Raw genomic sequence first — 26,809 nt, forward strand, 5'->3', positions numbered from 1 at the left:
TAATTAGGGCCATTGAAAACGACACTTTGGACTCAAACTTGAATTCAAAACCATCTATTTGCTTGACCGTGTGCTTTCTTATCTCTTTGAAATTCATTATCCTTGTCTGTAAAATGTAGGTATTACTTATTTCACAGGGTTATTATGAAATATTAGTGAAATAATACTTGGAAACCATTTTGTAAGTGGTGTAGCACTCTAAAACATAAAGTGTTGTTAATGTAAGGCTGCTAGTTTAATGCTTTATCACATGGATACATGGAGTTTAGAATTAGATGAGACTCCAGAGGGGAAAATTGGAATTTAGCGGAGGGCGTTTTTTGTACCCATATAGGCTCTTTTATGTATTTTCTGTTGTTTAATCCTCACACCACTAGGAGTAGCATTCTGTTAGCTTCATCTTACAGATGAAGACCTAATTTTTAAGGTCTAACTCCCATCATCGTATTTTATAAATGAGGAAATGAAGGTCGGAGAAATATGGTGACTTGTCTAAAGCAGAGATTCTCAGTTCATCATTCCAACTATTATACTATACTGCCATATTTTCTTAATAATTGTTTTTATCTTGTACACAAACTTGACCCCAAAATTAAATAGAAAATGCAGTAGTACATATTTAGATTGACAATGTAAATATAGAAAGACTTCTGTCACTGACTTTATGATAGATTGGATATGCTAAATGACATTTCCAACTGAACAATTAAAATACTGAATGAAGTCTTGTAAAGCAACTGTAGCCTATTGCCAAGCACGAAAGAATGATATTGGTTGATTCCCTAAGCAAAGTGAAACTAGGTATCCTGGGAAGTGAGTGAGAACCAAAGCTGGCTTCTGCTCTGGAGATGTTTGCAAGTTTGATGACATGGAGCTTCTACCTGCAACTGTGTGAAGCAGCAGACAGGAGCAGGATTGAAAGCCTATGAGTTGGAGGGTCTAACCTGAGCTTCCTGGATGAAGCCAGGAAACTGAAAGACTATATTGTCAGAGAGGAAAGAAAAGTAGATCTGTACTGACCAGGGGCTGAGAACTGTAGTCGTAAGCCACTTTCACATGGCTTATGGTCCAAATAAACCTCGAGAGGAGAATTTCACTGAAAGGGGCCTTGAGTTCATAGGGACCAGCAAAAGTAGACGCAAGCCCTCTCTTTGAGGAACGCTGCTTTAATTTGGGTCTCAAATAATTTTTACAAACCCAGTGTCTGAGGAAAATGAGCATTTCACAGTTAAAAACCACAAAACCATAAATAAAGCAGTGTTATGAGTGAGAACCAGTAGAAACACACCCACAAGGACTTCAGATTATTAGATTAGATTATTAGATTCCAAAAAATTGTTCAGAATGCAGCCCAAAGAGACAAAGCGATGTAGAGGAGTCATGGAGTGACGTGGAGAACAGAAGAGCAGTTCCAGCATGTGTCTAATCAGAGTTCCAGAGAAGAGAGGGAGAGCAAGAAAAAGAAAATCTTAACTACACCTAGAGGAAAAAGGCTAATAGAAGCATTTGGCCTGCTCCTATGACCCTGATTTAGTCTCTGTGGCTCAGTTTCTTTGGATGTCAGAGTCACAGTACCTGTTACTCCAATACACCCACATGTGGTTAGAAACATTCCAAATCCACCAACGAGAAAACTTATTTATGAACAGATTACTGTAAGTAGTTGTAGGAATTCTAACTTGATCATTTATTCTCTCCCTTAGTTGAGTCTGCAGCACTAAGGGGATTTCTAGTCTTCGATCTCATCATCTTCCTTGTGTCTGTTTAATGTGAAGTCAGTGAGATTCAGCCATCAGGTGTTATCTTTCTTTTTCAGATCAATCAGTTATTTTTTGTTGGTGGAATGAATTAAAGGTATCATGCAGCAAGTAGACTTCAGACTTGTCCCAAATCTTTTTTCTCTTGATCCTGCTTGAAGACATCGTTAGGTTTCTGCGTTCTCCTGTTTCCCAACTCAGTGCATGCCCCGAAGAGTTTAGTGCTGGGAGTCATCGGGGCTGCAGAGGTTTAATGGTTAAGGCAACATAGGCCACATTACTGGCTGCCCCTTTCAAATCTCCCAGTAACCATTAACATAAATATCATCTCACCCTTTTGGACTGGGGACACCACCCTTATGTACGTTAGTAATATGATGCTAATGCTTAACCCTTTCATTGCTTTGTTTGCTTCAAAGGCCCTGCCTTACAGCCATTGATAGGAAGTCTGTTTGAACCTGGAGAAGAAGTTAAAGGGTTAACTCCTTTTGGTTTTGCCCTCTGACCACTTCAGGATGAGAGGCATGATGAAATACTTTTCAAAGTCTTCAGTGGAAACACATCATGCATAATTGGAGCAAAAAAGAATAAATCAAAGCTTTTCCCCCCCTTTTAGTCTGGTAATTCATAATTGAAACCACATTGAGGTAAGGGTTGATAACTTCAAAACAACCAAGAAAACTGCCCTTTCTATCAAGGTAGGGGTAGGTAAGGCACTCATTACCAGGGGCTCAGAAGCTTCTGTGCAACAGGCCTGTCTTCTCTTCTCTTTCTTCTCACTTTTCTGCTCAGGCAAAATACCTTTATTTAAATCAAGTATGGGTTGACTCAAATATCTCCTTACTTCTCTCCTTGTCACATGAAGTTATATATAGTGACATTTTGAAAAAGCTCTGATATGGTAAGTCATAGGAATTAAAGTTTGCATCATCTTACTTTGAGCTTGATTTCTCCTGTCTGGACCTGGGTTGGTTTAGACTGAAAGCGTCCTTTAGTTGGTAAGGAAAGGTGGTTTTCCTCACTCTTCATTTTATAATTCTCAAGTAGTTCCAGTAGGAACATTTCAGAATGGTTAGCAAAGGCCATTTGCTCACCACCTTCCTCTGCTTTTCTGTGTGGTAGGTAACCTTGGCTAGAATTATTTAGGTTAGACGCATATAAGGCTCCCATGACCTTCAGCTAAAAGAAAGCAAACTGGGACTGCAGGGAGGGCCCGGACGATTTGCTTCACGTGAGGTTGCAAGAGACACACCTGGGTGTTTGAGTTTGAATCTCTTTCTTGCAGGAGGAAATCCCTTTGCCTAGTCTCCCAGTACCTTTCGTTCAGAGCATCCTGAAAATCGAACCCACAACTTCCTCTTGCTAGTCTGTCTGCTCGCTACCAGCATTCACCAGGGCTTTCCAGAATAAGCGATATGAAAGAACTTTTCTAAAGCTAGCATTGTGACCTGACGATTATCATGGCTATTATGGATTACTTTTATGCAATTACAGTGTAACCATCTGGATTTCTTACTGAAGCTTCTACAATGAATATTTGTTGTAGGAGTGAGAAGCAGAGGGTGGGCAAGAGAGAACAAGGTATTTTGGCTAAGTGCCGGTCCTCTGTCAGGATGATACACTTCTCTTGGTACCTCCTTCCATCTTTTTGTTGTTGTTGTTAATCCTCACTCAAGGATATTTTTCCATTGATTTTTTTAATATGGAGTGGGAGGGAGGGGGGAGAGAGAGAGAAACATTGATGTGAGAGAAACACATCGATCAGTTACCTCTGCACTACCCCGACCAGGCCAGAGATTGAACCTGCAACCCAGGTACATGCCCTTGACTGGGAATCAAACCTGTGACCCTTCGATCTTTGGGCCGATGCTTTAACCACTGAGACAAAACAGCCAGGGCTACCTCCTCCCATCTTTGAATGAACAGTTTATTGAGCATATTTGAAAGGTGTATTGATAACCAAGGTTCCAAGGATGCAGCTGCAATAAACGGGCTTCACCTTTTTTAGGTCTCTGTTGCTGAGTGCCTGGTTCCATGCCCTGTCTTGCCATGATGGAAATTTAATCAGGCAACAGAGTTAATTGCCAGCATTGTTTCCTTTTCCCTGGCAGAAGTCAGAGTCTTGAGTAAATTATGGAGGTTTAAATTTGTTTGATTTCCTGCAGAAAGTGGGGTCAAGAGGTCCCAGACTGTAGGCACTCTCTTTGGTCAGCCAGCAGGGGGTCAGGTCTTAAAGGTATTTCAGAGGTGACTAAATGCCGTATGGAAATGTCCTTCCCCAGTATATTTCTCCCTCTGGGGGTTAGTTGTTGACCTTACCCCAGTGGAGCGGAGTGTCTGTGTGAAGGCATACACCCCAATTAAAGCTGCCTTTCTCCACAATGTCACGGGCTCTAGAGGCAAATGGGATTATATTTGAGGTGGGAAAAAGCAATTGACAGAAGCGTAGTTGCAGATCAGCATTTCCTATTTTTGACCTTTTGAAATAGAACATAAAGGTAGCAATGTTAATTTATCAGTAAAACATACTCAGGAAGAGAAAGTTTCAAAAGCTAATCATGTGACTTAAAAAAAAGCTTCTGTTGAACAAGGCTTTTCATGATGTGGCTTTAGCCTGCCTGAGGCTGAGTTTCTCTCCTTTCTACTCCTTCCTCCTCCCAGCTGCCGCAACCTGGTGGAATCTTCTCCCGGCTTGTTAGCAGTGCTGCTCAGTTTTCCTTTCGGCTTCTTTGGCCAGCACGCTCCTGCTTATCCTCAGAGACTACCCAAGGGTTCCCTCCTCATCTCCTCCAGGGAGAGGTGATCCGGTAGCACTCGATGTCGCCACAGGACTTTACTACTTTGCTTTAATGCTGTTCTTTTGCATTGTAATTCATGTTTTACTGGACTGTCTTCCCCACTAGATTACGAACATTTTTAAGGGAAGGAATTTGTGCATCTTTAACACTATTCTAGGTTTATAGTATGTGCTCAGGAAATATTGCCTGAACGAATGCGTACCAGAAATAATATTGGTAGGAATGATTGCTGAATGGCTAATACCATTGTTTTAGCAAGCAAGGAGGATACAAATGGGGAGAGCTGGAAGTTTTCTGTGTTTGTTTTAAACTACCATTCCTGCTAAGTGCATTTGTGCATAATCTAATTTAATCAGAATCACCCTAGGAGGTAGGTACTATCATGCTTCCCATTTTATTGATGAGGAAATAAATACTCAGTAGGTAGCTTAACACATTACAGAACTAGTAAACGGCAGGGCCCACAGTCAGACTCTGTTAAAGGCCCTAATCCCACACTTCTTCAAAATACTTAGCACAATAAGATTCTTGGTAAGTACTTTGAAATGGATGAACTGAGTTGGAAATCATTTCAAAATCATGGTGTCGCTCATTTGAGTGTACATCAGCTGTTCATATCCACACATAAAGAGGACAGAAAGAACATGACCTGGGTCATGTGGGTTTAATTTACTAACTTGAAACAAGTTTTTATTGAGTAGCACTAGGCACTGTGCTAGGTACTGGGTGTTAAAACATTTATGGCTCCTACTTTCATGGAGCTTTCAAGATCGTAAAAACAAAAAGGGTAGGAAGGAAAAGAGAAAATCATAAACAAAAACAGTTATTTGGAGTTGTTGAGGTAGAGAAGCTGGGTAAACCAGCACCTGAAAGTATTATAACATAAAAGCAGCAAAGCATTTCATTTAGTTAGAATTCCTGGTGCTGGAAGATACCTCAGGATGCTTGGCTGCTGCCCACCCCGTGTCTGAGACATGCAGAAAGAAAAGCCCAGAAAGATTGTTACTCGCACAAGGTCAACTGTTGGCTGTCATTTTTCGAATGTTTGTACATGCCAGGTACTTTGCATATATACCTACTTACTTTTATTAACAACCTCTGGGCTGTTAAATAATAATTAAGAAGTGAGAATAATTAAGTAATTATTACAATGTCAAGTCGTATCATCTAGAACATTAGTAATATTATCATACAGAAACTGAGGTGTGTCCGGGCTGGTTTGGCTCAGTGGTTAGAGTGTCGGCCTACGGTCCAGAGAGACCCGGGTTCGGTTCCCGCTAAGGGCACGTACCTCGGTTGCAGTTTGTTCCCGGCCCTGGTTGGTCGTGCAGGTGGCAGCCACTCGATGTGTCCCTTTCACGTCAATTATTTCTCTCCCTCTTTCTCCCCCTCTCTCTCCCTCCCATTCTATCTGAACAAAAAATGGAAAAAAGTGTCCTCGGGTGAGGATAAAAAGAAACTGAAGTGCAAGAGAGGCACTGAGTACATTGCCCAGGTCACACTGCAGGTTTAAGTGAAAGAAACTGGGTTCAGAGTAAGGCCTCACGATCCCCAAACCGACTCTCAACACGCCGACTCACTTTTTGAAGTTGTGCATCAGCCCTGGAAGGAACCCTGCAGTAAAGCATCGAGCCTGTGTTAGAGTGAATATATACTCAGTGCCTCCGTGTGGCCTCCGCGTTCATCTCAATGTCTGCATTGTATGGGGAATGGATGGCAAGAGTTCAGTCCTTGTTATGCTCCTGGACATGCTCTGTCTCCTCAGTATGTGGTCTTTTCTGCTTCTCCAGTTTTCAGGCCCTATTTGGTGTGCAAGTGAGTAGTGTGGAAAAACTGAACACCACGAGGAGTAACTGTCTGCTTCTCACTCGCCCGTCCCTTCCTCTCCTCCTCCCTGCAGAACCGTCCACTTGGCATATGGGCTGAGTCTAGGTCCTTGTCTTGCCAGAGACTCTGGTCCCTTCTGCCTGGGAAGGTCTTGAAATCAGAGCTGTGGTGCCTTTCAGGGGGCGCCTCAGTTTAGGTCCCCAGGGATTCGTTTTCTGAAGCCAAGCTTTTCATCTCTCGGGGAATTTTCCTCTCCTTTTAATGTCACAAAGGCATTCAAGTATGTTAGTGTTCCCTGCTTCTCCCAAAGAACAGACCTTATTTTGTTGGTGTTTTAATGGTTTTCCCTCTGTGTCAGAGGTGTATTTACCTTTTTAAATTGATGTGCTCTCTTTGTGTCAGTGTTTTATAGTTGGTGTGTTTTTATTTCACATACCCTCTGAAATTATAGTTGTGGGGTGGGCTTTTGCTCACTGACTCAGTTTTTATTATCAAGGATAAAGAACTGTTAGCATTTTTGTCTCAGAGAAGAGCTAGAAATAATGAACTCTGGAGTTACCCACAGTTCCAGTTTCCAAAGTCTATAAAATGGTGATGTTTTACCCTGGGCTTGGAGTAGGAGGGCAATGAACCAACACCATTTGGATTTCTGGAGTCAAACACTTGGGCTATTTCCAGCGTCTGTCACTTACATGCTATGTAACCTTGAACATCATTTATTCTTCTTCCCTTCTCCTTCCTTCCCCTTCCTGCCTGCCTGCCTGTCTGCCTGCCTTCGACTGCTAAAGCAAATGATTAGACATCATTCACTATTTCTGATTTTATAGTTTCATCATCTGTAAAATGAGGATAATGACTGTATCTACCTTGGGGGTTGTTGTAAGGCTCAAATGTTATAATACATGTACAGCATAGTGCCTAATACTCCATAAGTATGTGCTCAGTAAATCTTGACTGTTTATATATCACACATTAAATTATTTTACACACTTCTTTAAAAAGTATTTTTTCTGCCCTGGCCAGGTGTCTCAATTGATTGGAGCATTGTCCTCTACACCAAAAGGTTTCAGGATGGGTTTGATTCCCCGTCAGGGCACATACCTAGGTTGCAGGTTTGATTCCCAGTCGGGGTGCATATGGAAGGCAACCAAAAAAAAAAAATTGATGTTTTTCTTCACATCAGTGTTCCTCTTTCTCTCAAATCAATAAACATATCCTCGGGTGAGGACAAAAAAAATATTTGTCTTTCTTTTTCATTTAAACTGTTTTTGAAGCATAAGAGAGTATTGTTTATAGAGGAATAGATGAGTGGGTTGGGATGGTGATGGCAGAGGGTGAACCCTGAGGATTAATTATGACTTAAGCACAGGGCTACTTACTGACTTCAGTTTCTATAAAAGTCAGAAAGATATGAAGAATAAGGTTTGGGAAGAAAGCTAAAAGGGGTTTCTACAAATGTAATCAGATGCTAGGGCACAAATACTAAAATCCAGGCACCTTTCTAAGACTACAGCTTAATGTCAAAGTGTGATTCATGGAAACAGAAAGTCAGCATTAAGAAGATAGCCTTTCCTGTTGTGTCTCTCAGTTATGAAATCTAATTATGGCCTTTTGTGGACATTTTGATTTTAATATCCTGATTACATTAGGGCTCCAGGAAAACCATGCAGTCTCCTTGAGTTCCCATCCCATGTGTATTCCATGTGTTTGTGTACATTTCCTGTCCATCTGGCAAACAGCTGTTGTCATACACGTGGTGATGGGTGTCCATCAGTGATATGGATGAGGTTGACAAGGAACCTTGGGAATCCCAGATTATGAAAGACGCTAGGGAAGTGTAAGCAGCCAGGATAACAGGTAGGACATTTCATACTCAACCACCTTCTGGCGAAGATGAAATTAGGTCCTGGGCTTTTCACATAATAACATGTGAACGTGAATGTACTTAATTCCACTGAATTGTACTTAAAAATAGTTACAATACCAAAGTTCATGTTATATGTTACCATAGTTTTTACAAACTATAATATATTAAAAACCATAGTATACTTTAAATGAGTAGATGATATAGTATATAAATTATTTCAGTAAAACTGTTTTAAAATATAAGAATGATCTAACAATATTTTTCTATTATCAATACAAAAATACTTTAGCTTACATTGCTACATTAAAAATTGCTTAACATTTTAATGGTATCAAAGAAATCAAATTTCCTGAATTACTTTTTAAGCTTTTTTGAAAAAATTTCAAACTCACAGAGCTATAAGTTGCGAGGGTGTTCAGCGAACTCCCATGCTCATCACCTAGATACACACACTCGATGTATTCACACTCTTTATTACCAGCGTTCAGAAGTGATGCGCTTTGATATGCTGTGGTTTTGGTTTCGTTGTTCTGTTTAGGTTTTTGTCTTTTTTTAATTCGGTGTACTCATTACTTATTGGACGCTTTCAATCTGAAAATTCATGTCTCATATATTTTGTTCTGAGAACTTATTTAATTTCTTTGATAGTTCTTTTTCTTCTGTGTTCTGTGTTTTGCTTTTTTAGGAACCTCCTATTAGATGGATATTGGACCTTCTAGATTCTCTCGTCTTTTCTCTCCTGTTTTTCATCTTTTTGTTCACCATACTGAATTTATGTTATCATCTTTACCTCTCAATCCTGCCTTTTACATAACTTTAAGCTAGCACATTTTAATGTCTAAGAGTTCTCCCCTGCTCTTTATAGATCTTTTAAAATAAAAATAACAATTTATTCTTATTTCATGGATGAAAAATCTCTCTTTGAGGATATAATTTGTTGACGTTGCTTTCATTTCCTTGTGTTTCTCTTGTCTCTGTTTTTCTGAGTTCCTGTTTATCTGTTTGTTCGTTTGGTCTCTGTCGTTCATGCTGAAGATGTTCTTGACATGTCTGTGGTTCCGGGATCTGCTCATGATGAAGAAGCACTGAGAACTCGGTCAGAAGCGCTCTGTGTGCGGGCAGGCTCGCTGGGAGCTTTGCTGTAGACCACAGAGTGGCACGCTGCCCCACGGCGCAGGCGTTTTGGGAGCTGCAGGGATAAAGGCTGTAGGGCTCTCATTCAGAACAGAGTTTGTCACCTGCAGGTTCCTCTCAGCCGTACCCGTGTTTCCATGTCTGGACCTTCAGCATCCTCAGAGAATACACCTCTTTGTCCGGCGGGGGTGGGGAGAGGAGTGTCTGGCTGAGTGGCTGGGTGAAGGGAAGGTTGGTGAGGCTGAGTCTCTTGCTGCTCCTTACGTGTGTTTTAACCAGTCCTCCTCCTTTCGACCCTACCCCTCCTCTTACCCTCACAAGGTGCCCTCTGAACTCAACTCCTGAGCAATTTGACCTTGAACCTGGTTCGCTCCCCCTTGCAGGTACTTAGATTTCTGCTCTCCTGCTCTGTTGCCACCTCTCTGGCCTCTTTCAGGAACATGTTAACATTGCTCATCAGCTGCTTTCCCGTTTCCTTGTCATTATAGATTTGTATGTGACATTTGTTAACTGTTATTTTAGTGTGTTTGGGAAGGGAATAGAGATTAATGTATGGGTTTAATCTCCCATGTTTAACTAGAAATCTCTCCTCAGCTGCAAAAATTCTGTGCTCCGTTTTTTGGTGGTTGTTTTTTTTAAATATGTTTTTATTGTTTTTTTTTAGAGAGGGAGGAAGGGAGAGAGAAACATCCATGAGAGAGAAACATCGATTGGCTGCCTTCTGCACGCCTCCCACTGGGGATTAAGCCCACAACCCCGGCATGTGCCCTGACCGGGAATTGAACTGGGACCTCTCATTCCATGGGAGATGCTAAATCCTCTGAGCCACACCAGCCAGGCTCTGCTCTGTTTTTAATGGTATTGGAACCAAACTGAATTACAGAGTCAGTGTGAATTTTCAGGAAGGACGGACTTTGAACAGTTGCTTAGCACTGGGATTGGTGAAGGTAAAAGTCACCAGACCTCCCATGTGGGTTTATTGATGATGCTGGGAAAGTGATCAGCCCCGTTGTTACTAGATACTTCTCTGACCCACATTAATCTGTTTCCTTGCAGAAGTGGAGTAGTGTGAGCAACCCACTCTTCCTCCCCCTGATCCCACCACAGTCTCAAGGTTTCACTGCCATTGTCCTCACCTACGACCGAGTGGAGAGTCTCTTTCGGGTCATCACTGAACTGTCCAAGGTGCCCAGTCTATCCAAGCTGCTAGTCGTCTGGAATAATCAGAATAAAAGCCCTCCAGAAGGTAAGAAGATCAGGGGAACGGTGTGTTTTGGGTGTGAGTGTGACTGAGCTGGATCCATTATGGCTAGTCATGTTATTTGCATACTTTGTTTTAAATGAATTTCCCCACTTTGTTGGCAATAATGCCATTACTGAGGCAGCATGACCCCAATTTTATCAATCATTTCATTCTTGTTCTAGGGTGGCCCATGTAACTCCAAGTCTATGGCTTGTTCTGTAGCCACAAGTGTTGGAGGGCTTAGGAATCAGTAGGATCAAAGGCCATCCGCCTTGGGAAAACAGATTTCAGCTTCCCTCAGCCCTCTCAGCTGATTTGTTTACATGAAAACTCAGTTTAAAAGGCATTAGTTTTCTCCTTCCTTATCTTGGCTCTGATACTGTACTCTTCAAAAAAAGAAAAGATGGCCTCACCTCTGACTGGGAAAGTCAGCAAAACATGCCCTCCCCGACTTCGAATCAGTTGCTAGGTGAGCACCCGCTGGAGCTTCCCATGGGCTCCCCCATAATCACGCTGTTCTGTGCTGTGGCCACCCTTGCAATCTGCTGGCCTGCAGCTAGGGTCCAGGACTGTTTGATGAGTTGGATTTGTTTTTAATTCAGAATGCAGAGAGTATGTTTCACCTGCATTTAGTTTCTCATTCAGTCCGTCTATTACTGATTCTAATCCCAGGGACTTCAAAGCTCCTGCCCTTTATAGCCTATTAAAGCCAGGAAGTTTCTGATGGATTAGAGTAAGGAATGAGTTTGAAGTTTGTAATGTGCACCACTATCACCGATAAGGTCTAGTTTATTGCCTGACAGTAGTATCTGCTTTTTATGGCTGTTCCCTTTTCGTTGGTTATACTGACATTGGGGCAGTCAAGTCTGGACACTGCCAGTAGATCTAGAGTCTAGGCTGGGAAAGACCATATTTCTGTTTGTTAGGCAAATCTGAAATTGTTTCAAGAAAATTCTTTAGTTCCTCCTGAGATGTTTAAAATGTTTCACTTAGTGGCATTTTTGTTCTCTGAGAGAATCATGTACTTTCTTTTTAGATCTAGGGAGCCATAGTGTGTGAGTAAACAAAATAGCATTTTAGGTAAAGGTCACATTTTAGATTAAAAAAAAGCACACTGCTTTTTTAAAAATTATCTTTTTGATAACTCTTTTTTTATGTCAAGTTTTTTCTTCTTAACATCTAATTTTGTTTTGCTTGATGCTTAGTAAAGGAGAAAGAAAAGGGTAGAAGAAAAAGGGAGGTGTTGGCGCCGTCTAAGAAGGCAGGAGGAAGAGACTGCCGGGCTGGGAAAGGTAGAGAAGACCAAAGGAGCTGGGAGGAGGGGCCTGGGAGGACCTCTGACTGCTGACCTGGATTCATCAGTACATCCCTTCCCCTCAAGGTGGCGTGGACTGGATGGTGCCGAATTGCTCATTAGTCTCTTCATCTATAAAAGATGGATCATGTTAGAAGGGGACTGTGTGTCCCTCCTCCAAGCACCTGTGTCAGGCTGCATTCATGCTCTTGCACTCACTGCTCACGAAGGCCACCAGCCTTCAGAACCTCTGGGCACCCTCCTGCCCCCAGTGGCGGAGCTGCAGAGCCTGGTGCGAAATGCAAAGGAGGCTTCTCTTAGGGAGCGTGCTGAGCCTCTTTGGGCTTGAGGTGAATTACTTATTGTGAATTTGAGTTCCTTCATTTGGGCAAGTATTCATTACAAACAATACAAAGGGAGAAATCTTTTCCTTCCCTCTTGGTCCAAGCCCCCACACCGACATAGCTAAATGCAATAGCACAAACCTAGGGTTTAGAGCAGGGTATTCCGTTTTAATTTTTGGTAGACCCTACTAAAATGTAGTGGTTAATTTTATGACCGAGAGTTTAGTTTATTTTTGAAGTATTTTGGCTCCAGGGAGGAAAGAGCCCTCAACTGATGAGGCCCTAATTTTGACACATTCAGAAACTGGACCAGCTCTTTTCTAACAGTGGTTTTCGGTCAGGGTCTGGCTCTGGCAGTGTGGTTGTTTGGGAAGAACATGAACCATGTTTAATTTTCTGTGGGGTGTTTGTTCAGTTGGTAAATGGGGCTGTCGCTCTGGTCTCATGCCAGCACAGGCATCTGATTTTTCATGTGCAGCATTAGTGACATACATGTTTTTTAAAAAGCAAGTCCAAGGCTTTGAAATATTAGAGGCAAAAGTGATGTTTTTCACTCTCTCTACATTTACTAAAATAAATATTGTGGTTAACAGGTCTGCTGCTGGGAGGATTCGTGTAGGCAGAACCGCCCCCCCCCCCCACCTTTTTTTCACTTTCCAATCCAACCAAATACTTTTTTCTTTTTGGTTACATTTAAGTCTAAATTGCTTGGTTTGAAGTTTAAGTAAATACTTAGACTAGGCAATAGAAATTTCCAGTGAGCTTTCGTCACATTGGTTTTGAGCCCTGTCAGAAAAAAAGGCAAGCCCTGCCTTCCTCCTCCCCATCTCTCCCGTTTCTGGGCTCGATGGACACAGGAGTGGTTTGGCTCGGCCCCTGGCCCCAGTTTGAAGGAAGCTTTTCCATTGTTCGTTTCAGATAGGTTGATGTCAACCTTCTTTTTTTAACTGATTTCAGTTTTAAATTTGATTTGATCTCAAGAGCCCCCAGCTTCAACCTTGCAACTTTCCTAGTTCTTAGTAGCAGGATGGGATTGGCTATCCTGTCTGGACGGTCAGTCCAAAAGAGGCACCAGGGACGTCGAAGCAGCAGCCGCCTTCCTTTTACTGCAACTGTGGGAGTTAGGGTCGGGGGGACCAGGTGGACACCAAGCAGCCAAGCACTCGTGAAGTGAGCTCAAGGCTTGCACGGAGATAATCTCATCACTCATTTTGTGGGTCTGTGGTTGGTTGTGACAGCGATTGCCAGGATAGAACTATGGTCATCTTCAGTCAACCTGAACATTTTGTGGTACCTTTGCCTGGTTGGAGAAAAATTCTCTTAGTTCACGTTTCTCTTGGCATCCAACATGGAGAAAACCGTTAATCAATACACATTTTTGAAAAAATCCTTAAAACGAGGGTTTTTTTCCCTTCGAGCTGGACTAGAGCTCATAACTGTGAAGTTATCGGTTCAGCTGGCTCAGCTGTTTGTTTTTCATAAACTTAGTGTGTTTGAGAATCCTTTATTTCAGATTTCTTTGTTGTGTGAATGAAAGGGGACATTTCTATTTTGCCAGCTACAGAGCCACAGAATGAGACATAGGATACCAGGGCCTGCTGTTCCATTTAGGGCTTAAAGGAGTAAGGAAAAGCAATGGACTTAGGGCCTGAATACTTCTGGCTATGACACTGTTTCCTTCTTCTTCCTAAGGGGTCACTCCCATAGCCTTCTGTCTATACCTCTTCAGGTTGTTGGAGTTCATAAGACTTTATAAAAATCCATTTGTGAAAATAATGATCCGATGTTATTATAACCATGTATTGTATAACTTTTATATCCCAGGAATAGGAACTGCGCTGAGTGCTTTGCGTATATTATATCTAATCCTATGAAAAACTTGGGAGAAAACTGTATTATCCCCATTTTTACAAGAATGAAATACAGATTAGTTGAGTACTTTTTCTGAATCACAGCACTGCATATAGCAGAGTCAGAAATAAACACAGATCTCCCTAGATCTAAAGCTCATGCCCTTTGCACTAAGCCCTACTGTGTCTATTTAGATTACCAATTAGCAGTAGGAAAATCATCATGCCTTGTCAGTTCTCCAATTTGGGATTATGTAAAAGAACTAGGTCCTTGTCAAGGACTCAGAGAGAGACAAAAAAGTAAATCTATTCTTTTGAAAATACTAATGGAAGGAAAAAAACAACTTTCTCATCTATGTTTTTCTTTCCTACCTCATGCTTCTGCCCTGATTTTATAAACAGAATCAAAATCCCATATCAGAATTATCTGCTTTAGAGCTGGGAGTAATTATGATGCTTGTTCTTTGATTGCTGCCCCCTCACCCCTGCCCCCCACTGCAGAAGGGATGCTAAAGCCTGAAATAATGGTATTTCTCTTTCTTAGAGGCCTGTTCTATTTTAAAATGTAAAAATCAGAACTGGGAGTTCTATTTAGAGCCCAGTCTTGTGGTAATGATGGTTCATAGACACCTGACCATTGAGATGAGACTCCTTTTGTCAGAGCTGACTTTGGGCTACCCAGGCCTAACTCAATACAGGGAAAAGTCATCACATTTCCCAAAAAATGCCCTGATTCACCCTCTGCGTTTCCATCTGCACCCCAGATCATCCTCTTTGGCCGTCATCACTTTCTAAAACTTCCCCATCAAAGACCTTACAGGGACCAGTTAGTTCTTTATGGGCATTGTCTCAGGTAATTAATTCTTTAGATATATGTGGGCAAAGAATATGGAAAGCTGTCTGTGGTTTGAACATGCTGTACACACTCGCCAAGTGAAAGTTCACATCCCATCCAGGGTAGAGAAATGTTTATACTTAACCAAAGCAGCCAGCCTGTTTTCAGAGCATACTGCAAAAAGAGGAGCTGTTAGTTACTTTGTGAAACTAACAGGCAGAAGTTCCATGTTCTTTTGTTTCATTAGTGTGTTAGCTTTTCTCAGTCCTGGAAGTGGCAGGGATTCTGTTGATCTAAAAGTAGACATGGAAGATACAAGCTGGAGGCATGCCACTGGACTGTCAGAATAATACACCAGATCTAACATGTGCCACCTTGCCACCACTACCCAAAGTCCAAAAATATCCTTTCATTCTCTAAATAGATGCAAACTTTCAAGGGAAAGTACAGCTAACATTTAGCAGATGTCTATCATGTGCTGGGCACTGTGCTGCTAAATGCATTCAGGTTCATTCTCACAGTCATTCATGGAAAGATGGTGTTGTTATTGCATCTTCACAGTCGAAGAAACAGGTTCAAAATGATTGAGTTGTTCAAGATCACATGGCTAGTAATGGGTACACCTGGGTTTGAAGCTGTTTCCAAAGATTGTGTTCTTTCTGTGATCTGTAATTGTCTCATGTGATCCTGGGACCTCAGCAGCATCTTGTTTGGTTTCTCATCTGGTGGGAAGTAGAACTGACCTAAGTTAGTACATTTCAAGTAAAAGAGTAGCCCTGGCCAATGTGGTTCAGTTGGTTGAGCGTCGTCACTTGCACTGAAAAGGTCGCTGTTTCGATTCCTGGTCAGGGCACATACGCAGGTTTTGGGTTCAGTCCCTGGTTGGGGTTTGTACTAGTGCAACTGCTCGATGTTTCTCTCTCACATCAATGTTTCTCTCTCTCTCTCTTCCACCTCTCCCTTCTTTTCTCTCTAAAATCAATAAAAGCATTTTAAAAAGGGGGTACATTGTGTTGCTGAAGGCATTTTATTCCATCTTAGGACAGTTTATACCATCAGAAAATTCTTACCTATTTTGAGTCTAAAAGAGTTTTCTTGTAACTTTCACCCAGCTGTTGGTCATGTTTCTAACTTTAGAGACCATAGAGAACAACTCCCTTCTCATCTGATAACCTTTCTGATAGCCCTAGTGTGTTAGTCAAGGTCCAGGGAGGAGATAGACCCCACACAGTAACTTGAATAGGAAAAGTTTAACGTAAGGAGTTATTATTTTTTTTTAAAAAAAAACCTTTAATAATCTCCAAATATACTTTATTTCAAGAAAGTATGATTTAGTTTAGCATTCAAAACCTTACTTATACAGCTTTCTATTTTTTTTTTTTTTATCCTCACCTGAGGACATTTTTCCATTTTTTGTTCAGATAGAGCGGGAGGGAGAGAGAGGAAGAAAAAGAGAGAGAAACATCGATGTGAAGGGACACATCGAGTGGCTGCCACCCGCACAACCCAACCAGGGCTGGGAACAAACTGCAACCGAGGTACGTGCCCTTACAGGAATTGAACCTGGGTCTCTTTGTACCGCAGGCCGACGCTCCAACCGCTGAGCCAAACCGGCCAGGGCTAACGTAAGAGTTATTAACTAGTAATAGGAGATTGGTGACTAGGGGGTAAAAAGAGCTCTAAAGATTACAGGGAATAATTTGGGAGCATCCCGTCTCTGGTAGGTCTGAGATTCAGACCGAGTAGCTCCCGGCATGGTGAAGTTGGCTGAGGTGCCAGGTCTGGCCTGCAAGAAACCAGCCGTCTCCTTGGATACCCAGGGAATTCAACTGGAATCTGCCCAGGGTGTGTTATTGAACTTGCTGAGAAACTGTTGAGGGCTTCAGTGGAGCTCACTCAAAACCACCCATGGGCAGAACCTCAGCTGAGCTGCCCTTGGGAGTATCCATAGAATACTGGGAAGCTGGCTCCAGAGGTGCTGTTGAATTCCTGGAAGCTGGTTGGACTGTCTGCAGAATCTGCTGGGAAGCTGCCTCTGGGGTGCCACTTAAATTTGCTGGAGATAAATGCCACTGCCTGCCTGTCAGCTGGCCACGTACTAAAGGAGCAAGAAGTAATAAAGCACACCCGCACCTGGAAGAGCCCACTTCTCCTGCGGTGTCCCTCCAGCACCCTCTGCTGACAAAGCTTAGCATGGTGCCAGCTGGCAAGGGGGCCTGCGTACAGGACCCCGTTCCAGCAGCACAGACAGGGCAGTGAAGGGTGAAATGGATGCTGAGAGGCAACACGTTGACGAGTGGCGCATTCAGTTTCTTTAAGCATTCTATAGAAATCCTGGATTCAGGTGCCTGCACTGTCCTCGTAACTACTCCCAAACTGTTTTCCAGTTTGTTAGGACTTTCCCTGGATTGTGCTACCCAAGTCAGAACCCAGAGCCTAGTACAGAGGTTCTCAAAGTGTGGTCCAGGGACCCCTGGACATCCCCAAGATCCTTTCAGGGGCTTTGTGAGGTTGAACTTGTTTTCATAATAATACTAAGTCACCTCCCTTTCCTACTCTTTTGTTCTTTCACAAGTGGACAATGGAGTTTTCCAGAAGCTACGTGACATGGGATGACATCATCACTGTCATGCCTAATGGAATGTGTTCTTGTGTATTCTTGTGTTTTGAAATTTCCTCTATTTTAATTTCTAATACAGTAAAGTGTGTGTTTGTGTGTGTGCATGTACACGCACGTCCCACATAAACAATCCTCTTTGGAGTTCTAAACATTTTTAGAGCACAAAGAAGTCCTAAGACCAAAAAGTGTGAGAACTGCTGGTCTGGTTGGTTCAATTTAGATATTACAGATAATTCATGTTTTATAAGGATTTGGACAGCAGATTTAGGACAGCAGTTTAATTGATCTGGAAATGGGAGTGGGAAGCAAACAAGAATAAAGACGATTGCTGGAGAAAATTATTGAACTTAGTGTTTTGTTCCAGATCTAGAGAAACATGAGACTTTCAAGCTGCAATAGATTGTACACTTCTATTTGTTCTTTGATGCTAAACAGACTTAAATTCAAATAGTAGCCTTACCATTTATTAGCTTTTAACCCCAACCAAGTTACTTAACCTCTCTGAGCCTTGTAAAGACCACTTTATAAATAATTTCTGCCACATAGGGCTGTCAGGGCTTGAATGATACTGTATCTCTCACATGTCTGGCATATACTAGTTGCTTAATAAAGGCCCCCTTTGCGCTCTCTGCTTATTCTTACCCTGAGAAAAAGACTTGCCTAGGATCCTATAGATAATGAAGAACTTGGGTATCCACTCTCTGGGTCCTGTGCCAGTGCACTGGTTCCAGAGATAGTTGTTGATCATGTAATTCTGTGTCAGGAGCGAAACCATCATTAACTATTGTTAGTGATTAAAAGACAGTGGCCTGTAGGATCATTTTTGGTTTCCAGTTCAGTCCTTTTTCAAGTATGCTGCTTTTGGAGTTGACCACTTTTTTAGACTCTGAGTTTATTTAACACTGAAATATCTTCCTTAATCATAGGGCCTCTCACTTGCGCAGGCTTCTGCCAAGGCCCTGGTAGTGCCCCAACAATGTGGTACATGGATTTACTGTGGAATACACAGATGCGAGATATTTTATCTGGTCTTTCCTTCTGTCATATTTCTCTGCAGTATAGTGACTTTGGAGTGGCCATGGGCACTTGGGGCTTTCAGGACTCACAAAACTAGATCATCGCACAGTTACTCAATGGACTTTTTGGAAGCAGTATAGCACCTAGCTTTCCTGTTTGCATTTGACAAGTGGGTGAAGGACAAACTGCCCTCTGTAAGGACCCTGAGATGTATAGACATTGGTACTGTACCAAAGAAGTATTAATTTCATGCCACGCTAAACGCAGCATTTTAAAAAAGGAACTGCAGTGGAATCGCTTTAATCGTTTCAAAGTAGAATGAGGAAAGTGTAAGGCAAGTCTTTACTGGAAAATCCCACATAATTGAACCTAGAAATTTGATATTCACTCTGTAAATTGGACGTGATGAGAAACCAAAGCCGGTAAATCATGGGGTAGGGGCTGTGGAGGGGATAAAGTGCTAAGTTAAGGAAGCTAAACCCGTTCAGTGAAAGTTTGGTGAGGGGCGGATTTTTGCAGCCTTGATAGCCGTTTGTGATTGCATTTCAGAGATGGGCACACGGGGCAGACATCTCAGCACATGCATGTGTTTCCTAGCAGAGCTGGGGTGTACCTACCAGAAAGTATTTGCTGAGGTGGTAGCAGTCTGATAGTCAAGCCGTGGGCCTGAGAAAGGCAGTCCAGACTCGATTTCTCCTCTTATCATTGTGTTTGTGGTCAAGTGGTCATTTGCTTCCCTGTCTCAGTCTCAGTGGAGCCGGTTTGTGCGTTCTGGTAGAGACAGTGATGAGAGTTAGTAGTGTTGCAGGGACTTAGGACAGACATCCTTATAAAATAGTATAAAGCTGCATCTGTAAGGACTTCCCTTGCATACTATACGTGTGGATTTAACTGATTCTTCCAATTCATTCATGATGCGGTGCCGTCACCACTTTATTGGAGATAAATACCTTGTGTTTTCTTTTTCCAGAGTCTCTCTGGCCCAAAATCCGGGTTCCATTAAAAGTGGTGAGGACGGCTGAAAACAAGTTGAGTAACCGTTTCTTCCCTTACAACGAAATTGAGACAGAGGCTGTCCTGGCCATTGATGATGATATCATTATGCTGACCTCTGATGAGCTGCAGTTTGGTTATGAGGTAAGGAGGTTTTAAACAGTATATTTATATATTTAATATTTATTGGCTATTATTGCTTGTTCTTTCTAATAAAGAGTATTCTATTTCATTCTCCAGAGTCATAATTTTTAAGTTCAAGTAGAGTCCAAAAGCTGTGCATAGGAATGTGGGTTATGAAGCTGTTCTTTAAAACTTTGGAGAAACCCTATTCCAAAATGATAACTGCCCTCCACTAGTTTGGGGAACTCCCAAGGAGAGTCCTAGGGGACATTTTCAAAAGAGCGTCTATAGCATTTAACAAGCACTTAATTGATGTCTCCTTTTGAATAGCATTTCCCCTGGCTCAAGCAGCTGGGCACCGCAACAATAAAAACATCAGTAAGTGAAGAAGCTGGCGACACTGACAAACAGAAAACAGACCCTGATGATGGCTTTCTCTCTGAGTTTTAAGTGGGGAGGCTGGCTGCCTGTCTTTAGGGAGAAACATTCTCTATCACCGTTCATTCGATGCGGCTGATGGATTAGGCAGGGTTCAAGGGTTAAGTATGGAGACCAGGAAAGGTCTCCCCAGGGGAAAGTGCCGGAGCCGAGGCCTGGTGAAAAGCAGTAGGAATTGATGAGCTCTGTCAGGGAGGATGTACGTGCGATGCACGATGGCGACAGGACAGGCCTGTGGCTGCCAGGGTGAATGGTGGTATCAGACCTGAGCAAAACAGGGCATAAATCAGCTCCAGCCGGCACAGGGGCACAGGCGAAGTTTATCCCCTGCAGTCAGCCTGCCTCTGGGACAGAAGTAACCAGCTTCGTTAGTTGACTTGGGATTTGTTGAATTTGAGGTTCTAAGAAACCATGAAATTTTATTAAATGATGCCATATTTCAAAATGATTACCTATATTTATTTTGGAAATTTATTTGCTAACTCCTAAATTAAAAGTGGACTTTAAGGAGAAGAAATAGGAATTCCCCTATCACCACCACCACCAAAAATTAAAAGCTCATGTTTTCCGAGGTTATTTTTTTAAACTATATATATGTATATAGTTCCGTTTGGGTGTAAAAGAAATCATTGTGAAGTAGGCTGCTGTGTGATGCCCTGGTCGGTGTAGTTAATTGGTCAGTGAAAGGCATCAGAGTAGTTGATCAAACATACATTCATCTTTTTGGACTTATTTTCATTCATAGAGATGTCTTTTACGTTATCACATCTAGGGTGTTGGATAATTTTTAGTATACTCTCATTCCCATTTTTTAAAAAAGCAGATTACCTGCTTGTTTCCCTAGCCTACTCATGGCAAAAGACCAACTTTTTTCTACCAGGCTTTCTCTCTTCATTGCTGATAATGGCTTCAAACTATATCCATGTATCTATTTTTGTGGGAAAAGGGAAGATTCAGAATGATATAGCCAAGACGGATGGAGCGCTTTCTCTTCTTGCGGAGTCAGCCCCAGCATCACAAAGCAGGGGTGGGCTGCAAGACAACAGTGTAGTAACTGGCACTGTCTACCCCTTTGGCTACTCAGTGTCTGCACACACTCTTCTGCACAGACTTGAACTTCCCTAAGGTAATAGCAACAACTTTATTCTTTTTTATTTATTTATTTATTTTTTATCCTCACCCGAGGATATTTTTCCATTTTTTGAACAGATAGAGTGGGAGGGAGAGAGAGGAAGGAGAGAGAGAGAGAAACATTGATGTGAAGGGACACATTGAGTGGCTGCCACCCGCACAACCAACCAGGGCCGGGGACAAACTGCAACCGAAGTATGTGCCCTTAGCGGGAACCGAACCCGGGTCTCTCCGGACCGCAGGCCGACGCTCCAACCGCTGAGCCAAACTGGCCAGGGCACAACTTTATTCTTTTACTAAGAAGATGCAACTGTTCGTTATACATAGGACCTCTCACTGTCTCCCCCAGAAGGGGAGATACAAAGCCCCTGTAGTCATTATATCAATCTCTGGGTAATTAGTAATTCCTTCTTTAATTTAGTCACAATTCTGCTTGAATATTTGTCACTTAACGAATAAGTTGTAGACTTTCAATTCTGGACAAGATCAAGTAAGCACATTTCACCGTTCCTGAAAAAGAAGATAGACTGAGTAGGAACCTCAGGACTTGAGGGATACTCCAACAATGAGTTCCCTTGCGTTTTTCCCTTCTTCCCTTTCTCTCCTCTCCCTCCCTCTTCCTTTTTCTCTCCCACCCTCTCTCCCTTCTTCCTTCCCCAGCTTCAGTGCTAGAGAAGGTCTTAACATTTATAAGCACAGATAAAGACAAATAAACAAACAAACAAAAGTAAACAAAAAACAAGTAAAACCCTATTTTTCTTGCCAAAGAGGAAAGGGCAGCCCAGCAAATGGAACCGACAAATGGGACTATACCCACTTTCCACCAGGCGAACACCATGAAAGAAGCCGTACATACCCCTGCCATCCAGATGCTGCGACCAGGGGAGATGGTCACGCAGAGCCTTGTTGACCAGCCGCCCTGCACTGACAGGAGACAGGAGCAGAGAAGGCGCTCTTTCCCTGACCCCTCTCCAGGGTGGACACTGTGGGATGGACCCAGTCAACCATCCAGGCCCTGAAGTGAACGTCAGCAAAGAGGCAGCTGCAGAGCCTGCTGGGGAGGAGTCCTGTCCATAGTCCCCAGCCTGCACCAAGCAACAGACAGCAAAGAGGCAGCACCTCATCCCTTCCCAGATGGAGAGTGGAGGGAAAATTATGGGAAGGAGGAAGCTGAAAGGGATTCTTTAAATCTGCATATGAAGTCCAGGGCACAGTCTCCTCCCTCTCCCTTCAGAGCAGCCCATGTATATTACTGACTCGCATCAACACAGTGAAAGCTTTGAGAAATAAACTATGGTATAGAATACTACCCAGGCTTCAAATTAGCCTCTGGATAGCACACAAGTTGGGGGGAGCAGAATAGCACTATAAAACTAAATTGTTTTTCAATCCACAGCCCATAAAAATGGGCCAGGTCATGCATTCTGAACCCAAACTCCCTGCTAAAGTAGAAAATTTAAAAGGAAGTGACTTCGGATAGTAATACTCAAAATGTTTAAGATATAATACAAAACTATTCATCATACCAAGAACCAGGAAAATGGCAACTTTAATGAGAAAGGATAATCAACAAATGCCAACACCAGGATGACACAAGTGTTGGAGTTGCTTGACAAGGATTTTGAAACTGCTGTCACAAAAATATCCGCTAATAGCCCTGACTAGTTTGGCTTAGTGGTTAGTGTTGGCCTGTGGACCAAGGGGTTGCAGGTTTGATTCTGGTCAGAGGCACATATCTTGGCTGCGGTTTGTCCCCAGCCCTGGTTGGGGTCGTGCGGGAGGTGGTCTATGTGTCTCTCTCGCATGGATGTTTCTTTCTCTCTCTCTCTCTCTCTCTTGCTCTCCCTCCTTATCTCCCACTCTGTCTGCAGATAAATGGGGGGAAATCCTCTAATAAGCAATTATGAGCCTGTTGAAACAAATGGAAAAATAGAATATCTTGGCAAAGAAACAGAGAATATAAAGAAGAACCAGAAGGAAATTTCAGAACTGAAAATTAGAAAAACCTAAATTTAAAACTTACTGGATAGGTTCAATAGGTGAGTGGAGATAACAGGAAAGAATTGGTGAACTTGAGGATAAATCAGTAAGAATTATTCATTCTGAACAACAGAGAGAAAATGGATTTTTTAAAAAGTGATCAGAGCCTCAGACCTGTGAGACACTCACAAGAGACAACACTCATGTCATCAGAGTTCCAGAAGGAGAAGAGAAAGAATGTGGGGCTGGAAAAATATTTGAAGAAAAAATGGCTGAAACTTTACAATGTGACAAAGGACATTAAACTTATGAGGAAACCACAAATATCCAAGAATAAGTTGTATAAATTTATGTACATTGTATAAACCAAATAAATTATAGCATTGATTCCTACATCAAATAGTAATTGGAAAAGAAGAGACAAATAAATTGGTGTTTATATACATAAGAAAAGGAGAAATATGCATAGCTGCTACATTCTTTGCTTTTGTAGCTTGGTCATGAGACCATAGGTGATGTTTGTAACTTTCTTCTTATACGTCTCATCCCATATTCCCTTTGTTCTCCAGCATGTTTATTAAAACCCAGCTGCTTTAATGGCTCCAGTACTGTTCAGACTTTTTATTTCATCTTTGGTAAGCTGTGTTTTTCCAGGAATCTGTTTATTTCATCTAAATTATAAATTACAAATAGCTATAAAGCTATTATCGTATTACTTAAAGGCTATAGAATTTGGAACGATGTGCTCTTTTTCAAGATATTGGTAATTTGGCCCTGGCCGGTTTTTCTCAGTGGTTAGAGCATCCGCCCATGGACCAGAGAGACCCGGGTTCGGTTCCCACTAAGGGCATGTACCTCCGTTGCAGTTTGTCCCAGCCCCAGTTGGGGTTGTGTGGGTGGCGACCATTCGATGTGTCTCTCACATCGATGTTTCTCTTTCTCTCTTCCTCCTTCTCTCCCTCCTACTCTATCTGAAGATAAATGCAAAAAAAAAAAAAAAAGTCTTCGGGTGAGGATAAAAAAATTTTTTAAATATATTGGTAATTTTTATTTTCTTTGTTTTTCTTGGTCTGTGTTAGAGGTATATCAATGTCATAATCTTTGCAAAGAATCAACTTTTGATTTTGTGGATTTTTCTTTATTGTATATTTGTTTTGTGTTTCACTAACTACTCTCTTCCTAATTTCTTCTACTTTCATTAGTTTAAGTAGCTGTTATTTTTCTAGACTTTTGACTTAGTAGCTTAGATCATTGATCTCTCAATATTTATTTTTCTAACATATGCATTTAAAGCTGTAGATTTCTCCTTAATTATTGCTTTAGGTGCATTCCTAAGTTTACAAATGTCATATTTTATTGTTAAGTTTAAAATATTTTCTAATTTCCACTGTAATATCTTCTTTGACCTGTAGTTATATAAAAGTATATTGCTTACTTTTGCCAGTTTTTAAAGTTACCTTTTTCTTACTGATTTCTGATTTTATTCTGTGTTCAAAAAATATAATCCAAATGATTTCAAAATTTTGAAATTTATTGAGACTCTATGGCTCGATAAAAAGTCTATTTTGTTCAATGTTTTATTTGCACCTGAAAGAGTAGACATTCTGCAGTTGTCGATTTAATGATCTTACTAGATCATTTAGGTAAGGTTAGTTGCCTTGGCACTTTTAATTTTAATGTAATCGAAATATCACCCTGCTGTTCTTCTCTAAAATAGGCATCTCTCCATTTCTTCTTCTGTTTATTTTTTTCTAAAGCCCTTATCATTTCTGTAGTAATTAAGTTCATTATCCTAGTTTAAATAAAAAACAGTTTAAGCATGGTATTTAATATGTGAGAATCAAACAGAAACCATACAACAGATCTTGCGTACTGTGGCTCCGAAGAATTTTTAGAGAAACCTGTTGAGACAGAGGTGTTTTTCCCTTTTGGGGATTTTCAAGAAAGAGAAGCTAGCAGTCTCCCTGTAGCCCGAGTGATTTTGCTATTACTGTCTGGAGACGGAAGAATAGACTGGATGACTTCCTGAAATCCCTTCGGGTGTAATTAATCGAAGGGATGAGATGTACAGGCAAACCCATAAGGTGTGGTTCCATGTGGAAAAGTACCAGACTTTGGTGCATACAACATGTCCAGATCCTTCAGTTCCGGTGGAACCCTGAAAGAGTGCTGTGGGAGGGTGTTTCGAGGTGACGGCCAGCAGCATGTTGGAGCCAGAGGGAGGATCCAGCAGTCACTGTAGAGCAGGATGACCAGCACGAGTATGGTGAACCACGGCCTTGTTTTCATCATGGTTCTGGCGATGCCTCTTCTGAGGCCTCACATATAGGTTCAAGCACCAGAGTTCTAGCATGTTTTATACAAACGTGAAGACATTTTAAGGCAGTGCTTTTGGTAGAGGCTTGGAAGCACTGATTTACAGAGATTTGCCATTTTATTATTATTATTTTTTTAACAGTAAATCAGTTATTTAATTAGGTTCGGTGTAAGAAATTTAGCACACCGTTTTGTGAGGATAAAGCCCATTTGTGAGAGCAAACAGCAGAGGTAGCCCTGGAACTGAAGAACAGTTCTGATTTGGGGCAGAATTTGTAAGTCCATGGCTTTCTGGTCAACCTTGCGCTGCTCTGTGATCTCGTACTTCTCTTTCTCTGTGCCGAAGATCTCACCCTCCCGGTGTCTGGGCTTGCGCAGCTGCTGCTTGAAGTAAGCATCAGTGAGGTGTTTGGGGATTTCCACACCACTGATCATCAATTTTGGTGGAGGTGGCAATGACAAATTTCTGGTGTGTTCTACGCAGAGGAACTCGATTAAGGGACAGAGGTTCAGTCACAAGTAACAAGGCACTGCTCAGCTGCTTCAGGAAAATCACCCTCTTGCCTCTGTGGCGCCCAGTGAGGACGATCAGAATGGTCCCGGGAGTGATGCTGGTCCACAGTTTTATCACATGCTGACTGAAGGGTTTCTCGCCATGGCTCAGCAGCTTCCCAGGCACATCTTCAGTAGGATAATGTCTAGGCATTTCATGAAATTTAACCACTCGGGTACCACCATTCTTGTCACCACCAACTGGTTTTGTGACAGTAGCAAGAACTTTCTCCTTTTTCTTTTCAATCCTGGATTTAGCTGCCGAATACTTTCTCTTGTACCTGGCCTTTAGGGAATACATAGCCGACCAGGAATATCTGCCAATTCCTTGGACGAGGACAGGGTTTCGGCTGCATTGGGGCTTCCCCTTCTTAGATGCCTTGACCTTGAGTTACCCTTCTTAACCTTGCCTCCAGCATTAGCCTTCATGGCTCCAGGTTTCTTCTTAGTATCTGGCTTCTCAGGTTTTTCATCTGCTACCCTGCAAGATGGGAAAGAGCAGATTTGCCATTTTAAAGCAACAGGCTTCACAGCTTGGTTGAGGGACATAGAGCAGAGACGGGAGGGCTCACTTCCCACAGCTGTGAGAAGGAAATGTGGGCCTCATGTAACAGGTAAGAGATGTAAGAGAAGTGATGAGGGAAGATCTCCCTTGACTGTTAGCCTGAAAAGGATAGTGAACCCTGAAGC

The 26,809-nt window shown here is 42.0% G+C and overlaps 1 protein-coding gene across 4 annotated transcripts in view; it reads left to right on the forward strand.

Annotated features, from left to right (window-relative positions):
* The window catches only part of EXT2 (exostosin glycosyltransferase 2), a 130,967-nt gene that overhangs the window by 76,946 nt on the left and 27,212 nt on the right, over positions 1-26,809 (forward strand). For all 4 annotated transcript variants that reach the window (XM_036258323.1, XM_036258321.1, XM_036258322.1 and 1 more), the window contains exons 9-10: positions 10,440-10,629; positions 19,557-19,723. In XM_036258323.1, coding sequence (XP_036114216.1) covers positions 10,440-10,629; positions 19,557-19,723 — 357 coding nt within the window. The remainder of the gene's footprint in view (positions 1-10,439; positions 10,630-19,556; positions 19,724-26,809) is intronic.

Source organism: Molossus molossus, unplaced genomic scaffold (assembly GCF_014108415.1).
Source record: "Molossus molossus isolate mMolMol1 unplaced genomic scaffold, mMolMol1.p scaffold_m16_p_13, whole genome shotgun sequence".
NCBI lineage: Eukaryota > Metazoa > Chordata > Mammalia > Chiroptera > Molossidae > Molossus > Molossus molossus.